Source organism: Mus musculus, chromosome 15 (assembly GCF_000001635.26).
Source record: "Mus musculus strain C57BL/6J chromosome 15, GRCm38.p6 C57BL/6J".
NCBI classification, from domain to species: Eukaryota; Metazoa; Chordata; class Mammalia; order Rodentia; family Muridae; genus Mus; species Mus musculus.
The window spans coordinates 76170362-76187323 of record NC_000081.6 but is presented as its reverse complement, the minus strand read 5'-3'; the positions used below and the strand labels follow the sequence as shown (position 1 = coordinate 76187323).

The window sequence follows — 16962 nt, the reverse complement described above, 5'->3', positions numbered from 1 at the left end:
GGCGTGGCTGGGGGTTATCCACAACAGTGTCAGCACTCTAGGTAGGGAGTCAGAGAGGCAGAGGGGAGAGGAGGAAGCTGAGTGTATGATCTGCAAAGACTGGGTGGGTCTCAGCTACCACACCGACAGGAGAGGGTGGGGTGGAGGATGGGAGGGGCAGGTACTCCAGCACTGCTCTTGGTGAGAGTGGTTCTCTTTCCTCTCCCTTCGGGTTTGATGGGGGGAGGAGAATGACCTTCTATAGGGGAGGGAGCAGGGGCAAGGTCATCGCAGGGGCTGTGTGTAAGTAGGCCTATCCCCTTCTTTAGAAGATGTGAGGAGTGGCCTAAGGTGGGATGGGGTACCTGGTCTTGGTGGGAGGAGCGAGGTCAATGGAATGAACTTGTGGAGGCTGGTCCCCTCGTGCAACTGCACCTGCCTTTAAGTGCCCTTGCTCCTAGCATCAGAAGCCTCTCCAGACAGGGCGCTCGCTGACTGGGTGGGGGCTGGCTACTTTCTGGGCCAGGTATCCCTGCACTGGGAGCTGGCTGGGTTGACCCCGAGCCTCCCCTCCCCCACAGGATGAGAAGGAACAACTGAATGAGTACAAGGGGCACCTCTCAGGCCTGGCCAAGCGGGCCAAGGCTATTGTGCAGTTGAAGCCACGCAACCCTGCCCACCCGGTGCGGGGCCACGTGCCCCTGATAGCCGTGTGTGACTACAAGCAGGTGGAGGTAAGGGCTGAGCCAGGCTGGGCCCAAGCCAGAAGGGCTGGGTGGACCAAGGCATAGGTCGGCCGACTGCATTGTTCACTACTCTGACTATTCCAGGTGACTGTGCACAAGGGTGACCAATGCCAGCTGGTGGGTCCTGCCCAGCCATCCCACTGGAAGGTGCTCAGTGGTTCCAGCAGCGAGGCCGCTGTGCCTTCTGTGTGCTTTCTTGTGCCGCCGCCCAACCAGGAGGCCCAGGAAGCTGTCGCTAGGTGGGTAACCTGGGGGTTCACAGCTGGAGGGAGTTTGTGGAGAGAGAAGAGGGCTCTAGACAGAATCGCTGAACATGGTCCTTGTCTGCCAGACTGGAGGCGCAGCATCAGGCCCTGGTCACACTGTGGCACCAGCTTCACGTGGACATGAAGAGCCTTCTGGCGTGGCAGAGCCTCAGTCGGGACATACAGCTCATCCGGTCCTGGTCCCTAGTCACGGTAGGACTGCGCACTGGCCACGGGCCCTGGGAAGGATGGGAGACGGTGTCTTGAAGGCACCATCTGGCCTGGCCCCAGTCTCAGTGACATGTGCCACCTCCAGTTCCGCACACTGAAGCCCGAGGAGCAGCGACAAGCTCTGCGCAACCTGGAATTGCACTACCAGGCCTTCCTTCGAGACAGCCAGGATGCCGGTGGCTTTGGGCCTGAGGACCGTCTAGTGGCAGAGCGCGAGTATGGATCTTGCAGCCGCCATTACCAGCAGTTACTACAAAGCCTGGAGCAGGGTATGGGGTGGGCAAGGCCCTGTGGGGGTGGCAGGTAGGCAGGCTGTGTATGTAGGCCGCTTCCCATTAACCTGGTCATTTCTCCAGGTGAGCAGGAGGAGTCCCGCTGTCAGCGATGCATCTCGGAGCTCAAGGATATCCGGCTGCAGCTGGAGGCCTGTGAGACTCGGACTGTGCACCGTCTGCGGCTGCCACTGGATAAGGACCCCGCACGGGAGTGCGCCCAGCGCATCGCTGAGCAACAGGCAGGTGTAGCCCTCACTCACCTCTCATTCCCCCTACCCATCCCCACCAATCTTGCCCTCAGGGGAAGCTGGCTGTCAGGCTCTGCCAGTCACTGTGCCCCTACCTGGTCTCTCTACAGAAAGCGCAGGCTGAGGTGGAGGGGCTGGGCAAGGGAGTTGCCCGGCTGTCTGCTGAGGCTGAGAAAGTTCTAGCCTTGCCAGAGCCGTCACCTGCTGCACCCACTCTGCGCTCGGAGTTGGAACTGACCCTGGGCAAGCTGGAACAGGTCCGAAGCCTGTCTGCCATCTACCTGGAGAAGTGAGTGTCCCTCTGTATGTCCCAGAGTCCAGTGGCGCTCCTCTAGTGAGGGTAGGGATTCCAGACATGTTCTGAGCAGAGGAAAGGTGACGGTGGGGGTGTAAAGTGGCATGGGGGGGGGAGGCTGTTGAATGGCTAGTGGATGGTGGGCTTGGACCCACATGACAGCATGTGGTGGTAAGAAATGCTCTGAGCCTGATGCATTTTGAAGATTATAGCCATAGGTCTTCCTGTTAGTGCGAAGTGAAGTGGGAGGTAAGGGACACTGGGGCTGCTTAACAAATGCCAGGACCAGAAGTCATAGACTTGGCACCACCCAGGAGCCTGCCCAGTGAAGAGGGAGGGAGGGGACGGTCAGAGCAGAGGTTCTTCCTGGTTGTGAATGGAAGGGAGCATGGATGAAGGGGAGGGAGGGAGGGAGGGAGGGAGGGAGGGAGGGAGGGAGGGAGGAAGGAAGGAAGGGAGGGAAGGGAGGGATGCTACGAGGTGTGGCCAGACCAGTGGCTTCAGCAGGAAGAACATCAGTGAGTTTGAGAGACAGACAGGCTTCTTGGTGAAGAGAAATGGAGACCTAAGAGGAGCGATGAATGCTGGGGTATGCTTGAGACATTCGAGGACAGGGCAGCGAGACCCTCCCCAGACCTGACCTCAGCCTCCTAGGGTCCTTCTGTGCTTGAGCTCTTGCAGCCTCCAGAGCCCAGTCCCTTGTGCCTGTCCTCCTGTACCTAGCTGCAGTCTCTGCGCATTTCGTTGTGTTTCTTTCAGTGTATTTGGATTCAGAGGCACAGTAGGTACATTCAGAGGGCCTGACTTTCAGAAGCCTGGTGCCCACAGCGTTGACCTCCAGCATTTATTGCTCTCTGTATCACATAGTGCATCCGGCCTTTATTAACAAATGCTAATACTGTGTAGGAGAGGAACGTGTCTGTCAGGCACATGGTCCCCTCCCTACTTCCTGTTTGCTCAGCCAGTCTTGAGCTGGAAGGTTGAGAACTACGCTGCAGGCGGTGTCACCTGCTGCAGGACTCTAGAGTCTGTAGCTCTTGCCTGGCGCATCCTCCCTCTGGGCCTTCCAGCTTAAGTGACCATCTGCTCTGGCCAGGAAGAGTTCGGCCGTGGCAGGCGGCACCTAGTGGATCCAGCTTCTTCACTGAGAGTGTGTTATTTGAGCCCATATCCTCTGAGCTTTACTCTCCCCTACCTAGACTCAAGACCATCAGCTTGGTGATTCGCAGTACCCAGGGGGCTGAGGAGGTGCTTAAAACCCATGAGGAGCAGCTGAAGGAGGCCCAGGCTGTGCCTGCCACTCTCCAAGAGCTTGAAGCCACCAAGGCCTCACTAAAGGTACCTTTCGGGGGCTTGTGCTGCACTGGGGACAGGCTCAGTAGGAGGTCCGTGTTGAAATGACACCCACCCTGCCTTGCCCAACAGAAGCTGCGGGCCCAGGCCGAGGCACAGCAGCCAGTATTCAACACCCTAAGAGATGAGTTGCGGGGGGCACAGGAGGTTGGTGAGCGGCTACAGCAGCGGCATGGTGAGCGGGACGTAGAAGTTGAGCGCTGGCGAGAACGTGTCACTCAGTTGCTGGAGCGCTGGCAGGCTGTTCTAGCCCAGACAGATGTGCGGCAGCGTGAGCTCGAGCAGCTGGGCCGCCAGCTTCGCTACTATCGTGAGAGCGCGGATCCTCTGAGCGCCTGGCTGCAGGATGCCAAGAGGCGGCAAGAGCAGATCCAGGCCGTGCCAATAGCCAACTGTCAGGCTGCGCGAGAACAGCTGCGCCAGGAGAAGGTAGGTCCAAGGAGAGGCTTGGCCTGTGCGAGGGCGCAGCCTGTAGCTCCATGCTAACTAACCCCTTCCTCCCTCAGGCCCTGCTGGAGGAGATTGAGCGTCATGGTGAGAAGGTTGAGGAGTGCCAGAAGTTTGCTAAGCAGTACATCAATGCAATCAAGGTGAGGTCTCCCAGCTGGCAGCTCGAAAACTCAAAATGGGGGGGCCACGCTTGCGTGACTGTCCCAAGCCTGAACTGTACCAAAGAAGGCCTGTGAGGCAGCCTGGGGGTCGGGCCCAGGCAACCAGAGACTAGAGCAGGTAGCTGACCACAGTGTGTGTCTATAGGACTATGAGCTCCAGCTGATCACGTACAAGGCTCAGCTTGAACCCGTGGCCTCCCCTGCCAAGAAGCCCAAGGTTCAGTCTGGATCGGAGAGCGTCATCCAGGAGGTAGGCTGGAGGTGGGCCACGCCTCCGCCGAGCAACCTCATGGGGGCTCGTGGGCACTGGTTGACTTATTCCTTCCCCCCAGTACGTGGATCTGCGCACGCGCTACAGCGAGCTGACCACGCTCACGAGCCAGTATATCAAGTTCATCAGTGAGACCCTTCGCCGCATGGAAGAGGAGGAGGTAGCCTGGGGCCGTGTGGCTGGGGGTAGGGTTAAGGGATGGGGGTTGGAGGTTGGGGTTGGGGGCCCTCTCTCTTGATCTCAAATGCAGCCCATAGCAACCTGTCTGATTCCACTTGATAACAGTTCATTCCCTGCCCCGTGCCTGGTGCTGTCCAGTGCCACACACCAGCATGGCTGCCTAGGTTGCCCGCCCTTGTGGCCTTCCTTGACCTGGCACGGCTCTGCTCTCCGCCTGGTGGCTAGTGCGCCCTTTCTCATTGGCGAGTGCTCCTACGTGCATCCTTCTGGCTCTGATGTTTGCTCTTCTTGGGGATTCTGTGTTGGTGTCAATGGGTCGCTTATCCTAGGAAGAGTTGGTGTATGATGTTCTAGGGTTTGGAGAGGGGTATCTCAGAGTAACTTGGCCAGGCGTGGTGTCATCTGTCTAGTTCCCTACCTCCCGGGTGGCCTTGGTGGATGGCCTACAGCGCTCCCTCCTCTTTGCACCTGTCTGCCAGCTTGAGAGGCCTTCTGAGCTGGTTCTGGTCTGCACGGCTGTTCCTACTTTGGCTGCCTCACCTTGCCTCCACCCCACTGGGCTTTGGGAATGGCCCTCCCTCCCCATGAGGGGAGAAGGTCCTTGTGGGAACGAGGCCTGCTAGGGTGGTAGAATTCAGGCAGGACTGTGGTGGGTGTGGCTTGGCGGCCCCACGAGCCTCCTGCTTTGCTCTTTCTCTCTCTCCCTGTCCTGTCTGTCTCCGTCGTCTCTCTGCGGGAAGAGGGGAGGACGCCTGGGCCTCCTTCCCCAGGCTGGTGAGCATGGTGGGGCTGCTATGCTCGCTGCTCGAGTGTCTTGGGTGGGGTGCACGCTGTCTCTTTGGCTGGGTTGGAATCTCTGTTCTCCCTGCTCCCCCAAATCGCATTGTCCAAGTGAACTGTGGTGGTACCTTCCGTGTCATGTGAGCACCAGACAGGCTCTCCACGCTCACACTGACTTTGGTTCTCTCCCCCTCTCTGCTGCCGCCACAGCGGCTGGCTGAGCAACAGCGGGCAGAGGAGCGGGAGCGACTGGCCGAGGTGGAGGCTGCGCTGGAGAAGCAGCGGCAGCTAGCTGAGGCACACGCCCAGGCTAAGGCCCAGGCAGAGCTGGAAGCACAAGAACTGCAGCGGCGCATGCAGGAGGAGGTGGCGCGGCGCGAGGAGGCAGCAGTGGACGCACAGCAGCAGAAGCGCAGCATCCAAGAGGAGCTGCAGCACCTGAGGCAGAGCTCGGAGGCAGAGATCCAGGCCAAGGCCCAGCAGGTGGAGGCTGCAGAACGCAGCCGGATGCGCATTGAGGAAGAGATCCGTGTAGTACGTCTGCAGCTGGAGACAACTGAGCGGCAGCGTGGAGGGGCGGAGGGCGAGCTGCAGGCTCTGCGCGCTCGGGCTGAGGAGGCAGAAGCGCAGAAGCGGCAGGCTCAGGAGGAAGCTGAACGCTTGCGAAGGCAGGTGCAGGATGAGAGCCAGCGCAAACGGCAGGCAGAGGCAGAGCTGGCCCTGCGTGTGAAGGCTGAAGCTGAGGCAGCGCGAGAGAAGCAGAGGGCCCTGCAGGCCCTGGATGAGCTGAGACTGCAGGCCGAGGAGGCCGAGCGGCGGCTGCGCCAAGCCGAGGCAGAGCGGGCACGCCAAGTGCAGGTGGCCCTGGAGACGGCACAGCGCAGTGCGGAAGTGGAGCTGCAGAGCAAGCGGGCATCCTTTGCAGAGAAGACCGCACAATTGGAGCGCACTCTGCAGGAGGAGCATGTAACAGTGGCCCAGCTGCGGGAGGAGGCCGAGCGACGGGCACAGCAGCAAGCTGAGGCTGAGCGAGCCCGGGAGGAAGCTGAGCGGGAGCTGGAGCGCTGGCAGCTGAAGGCCAATGAAGCACTGCGGCTGCGGCTGCAGGCAGAAGAGGTGGCACAGCAGAAGAGCCTGGCACAGGCCGATGCCGAGAAGCAGAAGGAAGAGGCCGAGCGGGAAGCGCGGCGGCGGGGCAAGGCGGAGGAGCAGGCTGTGCGGCAGCGGGAGCTGGCGGAGCAGGAGCTGGAGAAGCAGCGGCAGCTGGCGGAGGGCACCGCACAGCAGCGCCTGGCTGCGGAGCAAGAGCTGATCCGCCTGCGGGCCGAGACAGAGCAAGGTGAGCAGCAGCGGCAGCTGCTGGAGGAAGAGCTGGCCCGGCTACAGCACGAGGCCACCGCAGCCACGCAGAAGCGCCAGGAGCTGGAGGCTGAACTGGCTAAGGTCCGGGCAGAGATGGAGGTACTTCTGGCCAGCAAGGCGCGAGCCGAGGAAGAGTCTCGCTCTACCAGCGAAAAGTCTAAGCAGAGGCTAGAGGCTGAGGCAGGCCGCTTTCGGGAACTGGCCGAGGAGGCTGCCCGGCTGCGTGCTCTGGCGGAGGAGGCCAAGAGGCAGAGGCAGTTGGCAGAGGAGGATGCCGCCCGCCAGCGGGCCGAGGCAGAGCGGGTGCTTACTGAGAAGCTGGCTGCCATCAGTGAGGCCACACGGCTCAAGACGGAGGCAGAGATTGCACTCAAAGAGAAGGAGGCCGAGAATGAGCGCCTGAGGCGCCTGGCAGAAGACGAGGCCTTCCAGCGGCGGCGTCTGGAGGAGCAGGCGGCACTGCACAAGGCTGACATCGAGGAGCGCCTGGCCCAGCTGCGCAAGGCATCAGAGAGCGAGCTGGAGCGGCAGAAGGGCTTGGTGGAGGACACCCTGCGACAGCGGCGGCAGGTGGAGGAGGAGATCATGGCGCTGAAGGTGAGCTTTGAGAAAGCCGCCGCGGGCAAGGCAGAGCTGGAGCTGGAGCTGGGGCGCATTCGCAGCAACGCGGAGGACACAATGCGCAGCAAGGAGCAGGCGGAACTGGAGGCGGCCCGGCAGCGGCAGTTGGCGGCAGAGGAGGAGCAGAGGCGCCGGGAGGCCGAGGAGCGCGTGCAGAGGAGCCTGGCAGCGGAGGAGGAAGCCGCTCGGCAGCGCAAGGTGGCACTGGAGGAGGTCGAGCGACTCAAGGCCAAGGTTGAAGAAGCACGGCGCCTGCGAGAGCGGGCAGAGCAGGAGTCGGCCAGGCAGCTGCAGCTGGCCCAGGAGGCCGCCCAGAAACGGCTGCAGGCGGAGGAGAAGGCACACGCCTTTGTGGTGCAGCAGCGAGAGGAGGAGCTGCAGCAGACGCTTCAGCAAGAGCAGAACATGCTGGATCGGCTGCGGAGTGAGGCAGAGGCAGCGAGGCGAGCCGCCGAGGAGGCGGAGGAGGCCCGGGAGCAGGCGGAGCGCGAGGCAGCGCAGTCTCGGAAACAAGTGGAAGAGGCCGAGCGGCTGAAACAGTCAGCAGAGGAGCAGGCTCAGGCCCAGGCTCAGGCGCAGGCGGCCGCAGAGAAGCTGCGCAAGGAAGCGGAGCAGGAGGCGGCGCGTCGGGCCCAGGCAGAGCAGGCAGCGCTGAAACAGAAGCAGGCAGCCGACGCGGAGATGGAGAAGCATAAAAAGTTTGCAGAGCAGACACTCCGGCAGAAGGCCCAGGTAGAGCAGGAGCTGACCACACTGAGGCTGCAGCTAGAGGAGACTGACCACCAGAAGAGCATCCTGGATGAGGAGCTGCAGCGACTAAAGGCCGAGGTAACAGAGGCAGCCCGGCAGCGCAGCCAGGTAGAGGAGGAGCTCTTCTCTGTCCGTGTGCAGATGGAGGAGCTGGGCAAGCTCAAGGCTCGCATTGAAGCTGAAAACCGGGCCCTCATCCTTCGTGACAAGGACAACACACAGCGCTTCCTGGAGGAGGAGGCCGAGAAGATGAAACAGGTGGCCGAGGAAGCGGCACGGTTGAGCGTGGCCGCCCAGGAGGCAGCACGGCTGAGGCAGCTAGCGGAGGAGGACCTGGCGCAGCAGCGGGCCCTGGCAGAGAAGATGCTGAAGGAGAAGATGCAGGCGGTGCAGGAAGCCACGAGGCTCAAGGCCGAGGCTGAGCTGCTGCAGCAGCAGAAGGAGCTTGCCCAGGAGCAGGCCCGGCGGCTGCAGGAGGACAAGGAGCAAATGGCTCAGCAGTTGGTAGAGGAGACACAGGGTTTCCAGAGGACTCTGGAGGCCGAGCGGCAGCGGCAGCTGGAGATGAGCGCGGAGGCCGAGCGCCTCAAGCTGCGCATGGCTGAGATGAGCCGGGCTCAGGCCCGCGCGGAGGAGGACGCCCAGCGCTTCCGGAAGCAGGCTGAAGAGATCGGCGAGAAGCTGCACCGCACTGAACTTGCGACACAGGAGAAGGTGACGTTGGTGCAGACGCTGGAGATCCAGCGACAGCAGAGTGACCACGATGCCGAGCGTCTGAGGGAGGCCATTGCGGAGCTGGAGCGTGAGAAGGAGAAGCTCAAGCAGGAGGCGAAGTTACTGCAGCTCAAGTCGGAGGAGGTACCGCCCTCCCTCCTCACAGGCAGAAGGGTGGCCTGGGGGGCGGGGAGGGGCTAGGCTACCCCTGGGCAGTGGGGAGTCACCCTGGTCTCTGTCCTCCCCGAGAGCTGACCCCCTTTCCCATCCCTAACAGATGCAGACTGTGCAGCAGGAGCAGATACTGCAGGAGACCCAGGCCCTGCAGAAGAGCTTCCTCTCTGAGAAGGACAGCCTGCTGCAGCGCGAGCGCTTCATCGAGCAGGAGAAGGCCAAGCTGGAGCAGCTCTTCCAGGACGAGGTGGCTAAAGCAAAGCAGCTGCGTGAGGAGCAGCAGCGGCAGCAGCAGCAGATGGAACAGGAAAAGCAGGAGCTGATGGCCAGCATGGAGGAGGCCAGGAGGCGGCAGCGCGAGGCTGAGGAGGGCGTGAGGCGCAAGCAAGAGGAACTGCAGCATCTGGAGCAGCAGCGGCAGCAGCAGGAGAAGCTCCTGGCGGAGGAAAACCAGCGGCTGCGAGAGCGGCTGCAGCGCCTGGAGGAAGAGCACCGCGCTGCCTTGGCTCACTCTGAGATCGCCACCACCCAGGCCGCTTCCACGAAGGCACTGCCCAACGGCCGGGATGCACCCGATGGCCCGTCCGTGGAGGCTGAACCCGAGTACACCTTTGAGGGACTACGTCAGAAGGTGCCGGCCCAGCAGCTACAGGAAGCAGGCATCCTGAGCCAGGAGGAACTGCAGCGTTTGGCACAGGGTCACACCACGGTGGCTGAGCTCACGCAGCGGGAAGATGTGTACCGGTACCTGAAGGGCCGCAGCAGCATTGCAGGACTGTTACTGAAGCCCACCAATGAGAAACTGAGTGTCTACACAGCCCTACAGCGGCAGCTGCTCAGCCCCGGAACAGCTCTGATCTTGCTGGAGGCCCAGGCAGCCTCGGGCTTCCTGCTGGATCCTGTGCGGAATCGGCGGCTGACAGTCAATGAGGCTGTGAAGGAGGGTGTCGTGGGTCCTGAGCTGCACCACAAACTGCTGTCAGCTGAGCGTGCCGTCACCGGCTACAAGGACCCCTATACAGGGGAACAGATCTCGCTCTTCCAGGCCATGAAGAAGGACCTTATTGTCAGGGACCATGGCGTCCGCCTGCTGGAGGCCCAGATCGCCACCGGTGGCATCATTGATCCTGTGCACAGCCACCGTGTGCCTGTGGACGTGGCCTACAAACGTGGCTACTTCGATGAAGAGATGAACCGCATCTTGTCTGACCCAAGCGATGACACCAAGGGCTTCTTCGACCCCAACACCCACGAGAACCTCACTTACCTGCAGCTGCTGGAGCGCTGTGTGGAGGACCCCGAGACCGGCCTGCGCCTCCTGCCACTCACAGATAAGGCTGCCAAGGGTGGCGAGCTGGTGTACACCGATACGGAGGCCCGTGACGTCTTCGAAAAGGCCACCGTGTCTGCACCGTTTGGCAAGTTCCAGGGCAGGACCGTGACCATCTGGGAGATCATCAACTCGGAGTACTTCACGGCGGAACAGCGACGGGACCTGCTGCAGCAGTTCCGCACGGGCCACATCACGGTGGAGAAAATCATCAAAATCGTCATCACAGTGGTGGAGGAACACGAGCGGAAGGGCCAGCTCTGCTTTGAGGGCCTCCGTGCCCTCGTGCCCGCCGCAGAGCTGCTGGACAGTGGGGTCATCAGCCACGAACTCTACCAGCAGCTGCAGCGGGGTGAGCGTTCTGTGCGGGAAGTGGCCGAGGCGGACAGCGTGAGGCAGGCCCTGCGGGGTACCAATGTCATCGCCGGTGTGTGGCTGGAAGAAGCAGGGCAGAAGCTGAGCATCTATGAGGCCCTGAAGAAAGACTTGCTGCAGCCAGAGGTGGCTGTGGCCTTGCTGGAGGCCCAGGCTGGCACTGGGCATATCATCGACCCTGCCACCAGCGCCAGGCTGACTGTGGACGAGGCGGTGCGTGCTGGCCTGGTGGGGCCTGAGCTGCACGAGAAGCTGCTGTCAGCCGAGAAGGCCGTGACAGGCTACAGGGATCCCTACTCAGGACAGAGTGTCTCACTGTTCCAGGCCTTGAAGAAGGGTCTCATCCCCCGAGAACAGGGCCTGCGCCTGCTGGATGCCCAGTTATCCACTGGTGGCATTGTAGACCCCAGCAAAAGCCACCGTGTGCCCCTGGATGTTGCCTATGCCCGGGGCTACCTGGACAAAGAGACTAACAGGGCCCTGACGTCACCCAGAGATGATGCCAGAGTCTACCATGACCCCAGCACCCAGGAGCCAGTCACCTACAGCCAGCTCCAACAGCGGTGCCGGTCTGACCAGCTGACCGGCTTGAGCCTACTGCCACTCTCAGAGAAGGCCGTCCGGGCCCGGCAGGAGGAGGTCTACTCTGAGCTCCAGGCCCGGGAGACACTGGAGCAGGCCAAGGTTGAGGTTCCTGTGGGCAGCTTTAAGGGCAGGGCGATGACTGTGTGGGAGCTCATCAGCTCTGAATACTTTACTGAGGAGCAGCGGCAGGAGTTGCTGCGGCAGTTCCGCACAGGCAAGGTCACCGTGGAGAAGGTCATCAAGATTGTCATCACCATCGTGGAGGAGGTGGAGACTCGGCGGCAGGAGAGACTGTCCTTTAGTGGCCTCCGTGCCCCTGTGCCGGCCAGTGAGCTCCTGGACGCCAAGATCCTCAGCAGAGCTCAGTTTGACCAGCTCAAGGATGGCAAGACATCAGTCAAAGAGCTGTCCGAGGTGGGCTCCGTGCGGACTCTGCTGCAGGGCAGCGGCTGCCTGGCCGGCATCTATCTGGAGGACTCGAAGGAGAAAGTAACCATCTATGAGGCCATGCGCCGGGGCCTCCTCAGACCCAGCACAGCCACGCTCCTGCTGGAGGCCCAGGCAGCCACTGGTTTCCTGGTGGACCCTGTGCGGAACCAACGTCTGTATGTCCATGAGGCTGTCAAGGCGGGCGTAGTGGGCCCTGAACTCCATGAGAAGCTGCTGTCGGCCGAGAAGGCCGTCACTGGCTACAAGGATCCCTACTCGGGCAACACCATCTCGCTGTTCCAGGCCATGAAAAAGGGCCTGGTCCTCAGGGACCATGCCATCCGCCTGCTGGAGGCCCAGGTCGCCACGGGTGGCATCATCGACCCGGTGCACAGCCACCGCCTGCCTGTGGACGTGGCCTACCAGCGTGGCTACTTCGATGAGGAGATGAACCGTGTGCTGGCAGATCCAAGTGATGACACCAAGGGCTTCTTTGACCCCAACACCCACGAGAACCTCACCTACCTGCAGCTGCTGGAGCGCTGTGTGGAGGACCCCGAGACCGGCCTGCGCCTCCTGCCACTCAAAGGGGCAGAGAAGACCGAGGTGGTAGAAACCACACAGGTGTATACTGAGGAGGAGACTCGGAGGGCGTTCGAGGAGACGCAGATTGACATCCCGGGTGGTGGCAGCCACGGTGGCTCCTCCATGTCTCTGTGGGAGGTGATGCAGTCAAACATGATCCCGGAGGATCAGCGTGCCCGGCTCATGGCTGACTTTCAGGCTGGGAGGGTAACCAAGGAACGCATGATCATTATCATCATCGAAATCATCGAGAAGACCGAGATCATCCGCCAGCAGAACCTGGCCTCCTATGACTACGTGCGCCGCCGCCTCACTGCCGAAGACCTGTACGAGGCCCGGATCATCTCCCTTGAGACCTACAACCTCTTCCGGGAAGGCACCAAGAACCTCCGTGAAGTGCTGGAGATGGAATCTGCCTGGCGCTACCTTTACGGCACAGGCGCGGTGGCCGGTGTCTACCTGCCTGGCTCCAGGCAGACGCTAACCATCTACCAGGCCCTTAAGAAGGGGTTGCTGAGTGCCGAGGTGGCCCGCTTATTGCTGGAAGCACAGGCAGCCACGGGCTTCCTGCTGGACCCAGTGAAGGGGGAGCGGCTGACCGTGGATGAGGCTGTGCGGAAGGGCCTGGTAGGCCCCGAGCTGCATGACCGCCTCCTCTCTGCCGAGCGAGCTGTAACTGGTTACCGAGACCCCTACACGGAACAGACCATCTCACTCTTCCAGGCCATGAAGAAGGAGCTGATCCCTGCTGAGGAGGCGCTGAGGCTGCTGGATGCGCAGCTAGCCACAGGAGGCATTGTGGACCCCCGCCTGGGTTTCCACCTCCCTCTGGAGGTGGCTTACCAACGCGGCTACCTCAATAAGGACACGCACGACCAGCTGTCGGAGCCCAGCGAGGTGCGCAGCTACGTGGACCCCTCCACGGATGAGCGGCTCAGCTACACACAGCTGCTCAAGCGTTGCCGCCGTGATGACCCCAGCGGCCAGATGCTGCTGCTGCTCTCTGATGCCCGCAAGCTGACCTTCCGCGGTCTCCGCAAGCAGATCACTGTGGAGGAGCTGGTACGCTCTCAAGTCATGGACGAGGCCACAGCGCTACAGCTACAAGAAGGCCTGACCTCCATCGAGGAGGTCACTAAGAACCTGCAGAAGTTCCTCGAGGGTACCAGCTGCATTGCCGGAGTCTTTGTTGATGCCACCAAGGAACGGCTCTCGGTGTACCAGGCTATGAAGAAGGGCATCATCCGCCCCGGGACAGCCTTTGAGCTCCTGGAAGCACAGGCAGCCACCGGCTATGTCATTGACCCCATCAAGGGACTCAAGCTGACGGTGGAAGAAGCCGTTCGTATGGGTATTGTGGGCCCCGAGTTCAAGGACAAGCTGCTGTCAGCTGAGCGTGCCGTCACTGGCTACAAGGACCCCTACTCTGGGAAACTCATCTCCCTCTTCCAGGCCATGAAGAAGGGCCTGATCCTGAAGGACCATGGCATCCGTCTGCTGGAGGCTCAGATCGCCACTGGGGGCATCATTGACCCCGAGGAGAGCCACCGTTTGCCTGTGGAAGTGGCCTATAAGCGCGGCCTCTTTGATGAGGAGATGAACGAGATCTTGACTGATCCCTCAGATGACACCAAGGGTTTCTTTGACCCCAACACAGAGGAGAACCTCACTTACCTGCAGCTGATGGAGCGCTGCATCACTGACCCCCAGACGGGCCTGTGTCTCCTGCCCCTGAAGGAGAAGAAGCGGGAACGGAAGACATCCTCCAAGTCCTCAGTGCGCAAGCGCCGCGTGGTGATTGTGGACCCAGAGACGGGCAAGGAGATGTCTGTGTACGAGGCCTACCGCAAGGGTCTCATTGACCACCAGACGTACCTGGAGTTGTCGGAGCAGGAGTGTGAGTGGGAAGAGATCACCATCTCCTCCTCAGATGGCGTCGTCAAGTCTATGATCATCGACCGCCGCTCTGGTCGCCAGTATGACATCGACGACGCCATCACCAAGAACCTCATTGACCGCTCAGCACTGGACCAGTACCGCGCTGGTACGCTTTCGATCACTGAGTTTGCTGACATGCTCTCAGGCAATGCCGGTGGCTTCCGTTCCCGCTCCTCCTCTGTGGGCTCATCTTCCTCCTACCCCATCAGTTCTGCTGGCCCCAGGACCCAGCTAGCCTCCTGGTCTGATCCGACTGAGGAGACTGGCCCCGTGGCCGGCATCCTGGACACAGAGACTCTGGAGAAGGTGTCCATCACGGAGGCCATGCACCGCAACCTGGTAGACAACATCACCGGCCAGCGGCTGCTGGAGGCCCAAGCCTGCACCGGGGGCATCATTGACCCCAGCACTGGTGAGCGCTTCCCGGTCACTGAAGCTGTCAACAAGGGCCTGGTGGACAAGATCATGGTAGACCGTATCAATCTGGCCCAGAAGGCCTTCTGTGGGTTTGAGGACCCACGCACCAAGACCAAGATGTCAGCTGCCCAGGCCCTGAAGAAGGGCTGGCTGTACTATGAGGCAGGCCAGCGTTTCCTGGAGGTGCAGTACCTGACCGGTGGTCTGATCGAGCCTGACACGCCCGGCCGTGTGTCTCTCGACGAAGCTCTGCAACGTGGCACTGTGGATGCCCGCACAGCCCAGAAGCTGCGTGATGTCAGTGCTTACTCCAAGTACCTCACGTGCCCCAAGACCAAGCTCAAGATCTCCTACAAGGACGCTCTGGACCGTAGCATGGTGGAGGAGGGCACGGGGCTGAGGCTGCTGGAGGCTGCGGCACAGTCCAGCAAGGGCTACTACAGCCCGTACAGCGTCAGTGGCTCTGGCTCGACCGCCGGCTCACGCACTGGTTCACGCACCGGCTCCAGGGCCGGCTCCCGGCGTGGCAGCTTTGATGCCACTGGCTCTGGCTTCTCCATGACCTTTTCTTCTTCCTCCTACTCTTCCTCAGGCTATGGCCGCCGCTATGCCTCAGGGCCTTCAGCCTCTCTTGGGGGCCCTGAGTCTGCAGTGGCCTGATCCCCTCAGCCTGCATCCTGCCTTCCCGCTCTGCATGTGGCCGGGCTCCCTGTGGAGGCACTGGGGTCTTCTTTTTTTTTTTCTTTTTTTTTCCTTTTTAACATTTAAAGGTGTCTTCCTCCCAAGCGGTGCCTAAAATCTAACCAAAAAGACCAGACTAACACATTAATATATGTATGCGATGTCCAGACAGCCTGTGTCTTGGGGAACAGGGCTGGCCCAGGCCCAGTGACCACTTCAATCTCCTGGGTTCTCCCTAAATCCTTTCTACCTGCCACTCACCACAGCCAGGTGCCTTGGAGAATCCAGAGCTGGGCATTCAGCCTATACCACTCCTGTCTCTCCTGGGAGGATTCTATCTGGGAAAGGCCCCCAGACCTCTAAGCCAACCCCACTGGATGTCTACCTGCTGGTCCTAGCTGCTGAGGGGAACTGGGGACAGTCGTGTGAGCAGACAGCTCTTGAGGCCTCTGTCCTGAGCCAGCTGCTTCTCCCCAGTCTATCTCTGAATGTCCTGTATATTCAGTGGGTTTTGCTGGCCAAGGGAAGATCCCAGGCCAACCATCTCTTCCAGCCTACCCAGAGAAGCCCCTTCCCCATGGGAAGATAAGGCCTGGTCCTGGCCCCAGCCTCCCGCCTGGCTCCTGCAGCTGCCATTGGAGCTATGCTTTGTAGCTCAACACCCCATACTTATTCCCCTGAGACCTGAGCCTCTGCTTCAGCCTTCCAGCCTCAGCTCCCCTTGTAAGTGCCTTCTGTGTCCTTGTACCCAGGCCCTAAAGACCCAGACCCAGGGTAGGAGATGGACATTCTGGCTGGGCGGGGCTGGAGGGTTCTGCAGATCTGAGACTTCTCCTGCTCCAGAGGCCCAGGGACTCTTCAAGCCTGTGGAACCCCTCTCTGGGTGCTGCTGCCCACCTCACTCCCAGGGAGCCCTGGCCCCTCCATGGCCCAGAGACACCGGCTGGCCCATCTATGCTAACAGAAGCATTTGGCCAGTGACACTCTCCCTTCCTTCCTGTCCAGCCAGTCCCGGGCCTTGGTGGCTCCTCCCCTGCCTCCACCCTCTGAGTGAGCTTTGCATGTTCCACTAACCTTGAGCTGGTGGCAGGTGGAGATGCCAGGCAGAACACTAACCTGACCATGGGCGGGGCCCTGCGGTGTCCGCCCCTCAATAAAAGCAATTCCAACCTTCACCTGGGTCTTGCCTTGTGCTTTGTTCCTAGATCATCTGTGTATCCGTGAGAGGGTAGAAGCTGTGGTTCCCGGCTCCGGGCCCTGGCTCACCAGATGGGTACTGGCCAGAGTAGATACATGAGGCCTTGCAAAGATGTTAGGCCAAGGCTGGGCATCACAACCAGGAAAACCCAAGGGGTGGCTAGAGAGCTAGCAGGCAGAGAAGGCAGAGTGGAGAAGGGAGCAGGCTGCACTGAGGTGGGCCTGCTGTGCCCAGCCTCTCATCTGGGTGATGTCCTGTCACTTGGCACATCCCTATGACAGCCACAGGGTTGGGACTTCTCTGGAGTGAGTGTCCACACACTCCCTGGGGGTTGGGGGAGGGGAGGGTGGGTTGATTCCTCTTGGTTAAGGGCAGCTATTTTAGGAAGGTGGCTTTAGTACTGGCTGCTGCCGGGGACCACCACCACCCACTTCCAGTGTGGTCTGTCTTACATCTCGGGCCCGCTTTCTTTTCAAGTGCAGGTCAGTAGGTCCTGGACTTAAGCTGTGTGGACTTTCAGTGGCTGCAGATTTTCAAAAGACCTGTGAGACATGCAACCTGCTATAACCCCTGGCTCTGAGCACATCAC

At 60.9% G+C, this 16962-nt stretch overlaps 1 protein-coding gene across 15 annotated transcripts in view; it reads left to right on the top strand.

Moving 5' to 3' along the window:
• Positions 1-16350, top strand: part of Plec (plectin) — a 60405-nt gene extending 44055 nt beyond the window's left edge. For all 15 annotated transcript variants that reach the window (NM_011117.2, NM_001163542.1, NM_201385.2 and 12 more), the window contains 13 exons: positions 561-713; positions 810-964; positions 1057-1183; positions 1287-1470; positions 1558-1715; positions 1835-2013; positions 3219-3357; positions 3445-3801; positions 3879-3962; positions 4129-4233; positions 4316-4414; positions 5425-8805; positions 8939-16350. In NM_011117.2, coding sequence (NP_035247.2) covers positions 561-713; positions 810-964; positions 1057-1183; positions 1287-1470; positions 1558-1715; positions 1835-2013; positions 3219-3357; positions 3445-3801; positions 3879-3962; positions 4129-4233; positions 4316-4414; positions 5425-8805; positions 8939-15154 — 11337 coding nt within the window. In that variant the 3' untranslated portion in view covers positions 15155-16350. The remainder of the gene's footprint in view (positions 1-560; positions 714-809; positions 965-1056; positions 1184-1286; positions 1471-1557; positions 1716-1834; positions 2014-3218; positions 3358-3444; positions 3802-3878; positions 3963-4128; positions 4234-4315; positions 4415-5424; positions 8806-8938) is intronic.
• The last annotated feature ends 612 nt before the right edge of the window (positions 16351-16962 follow it).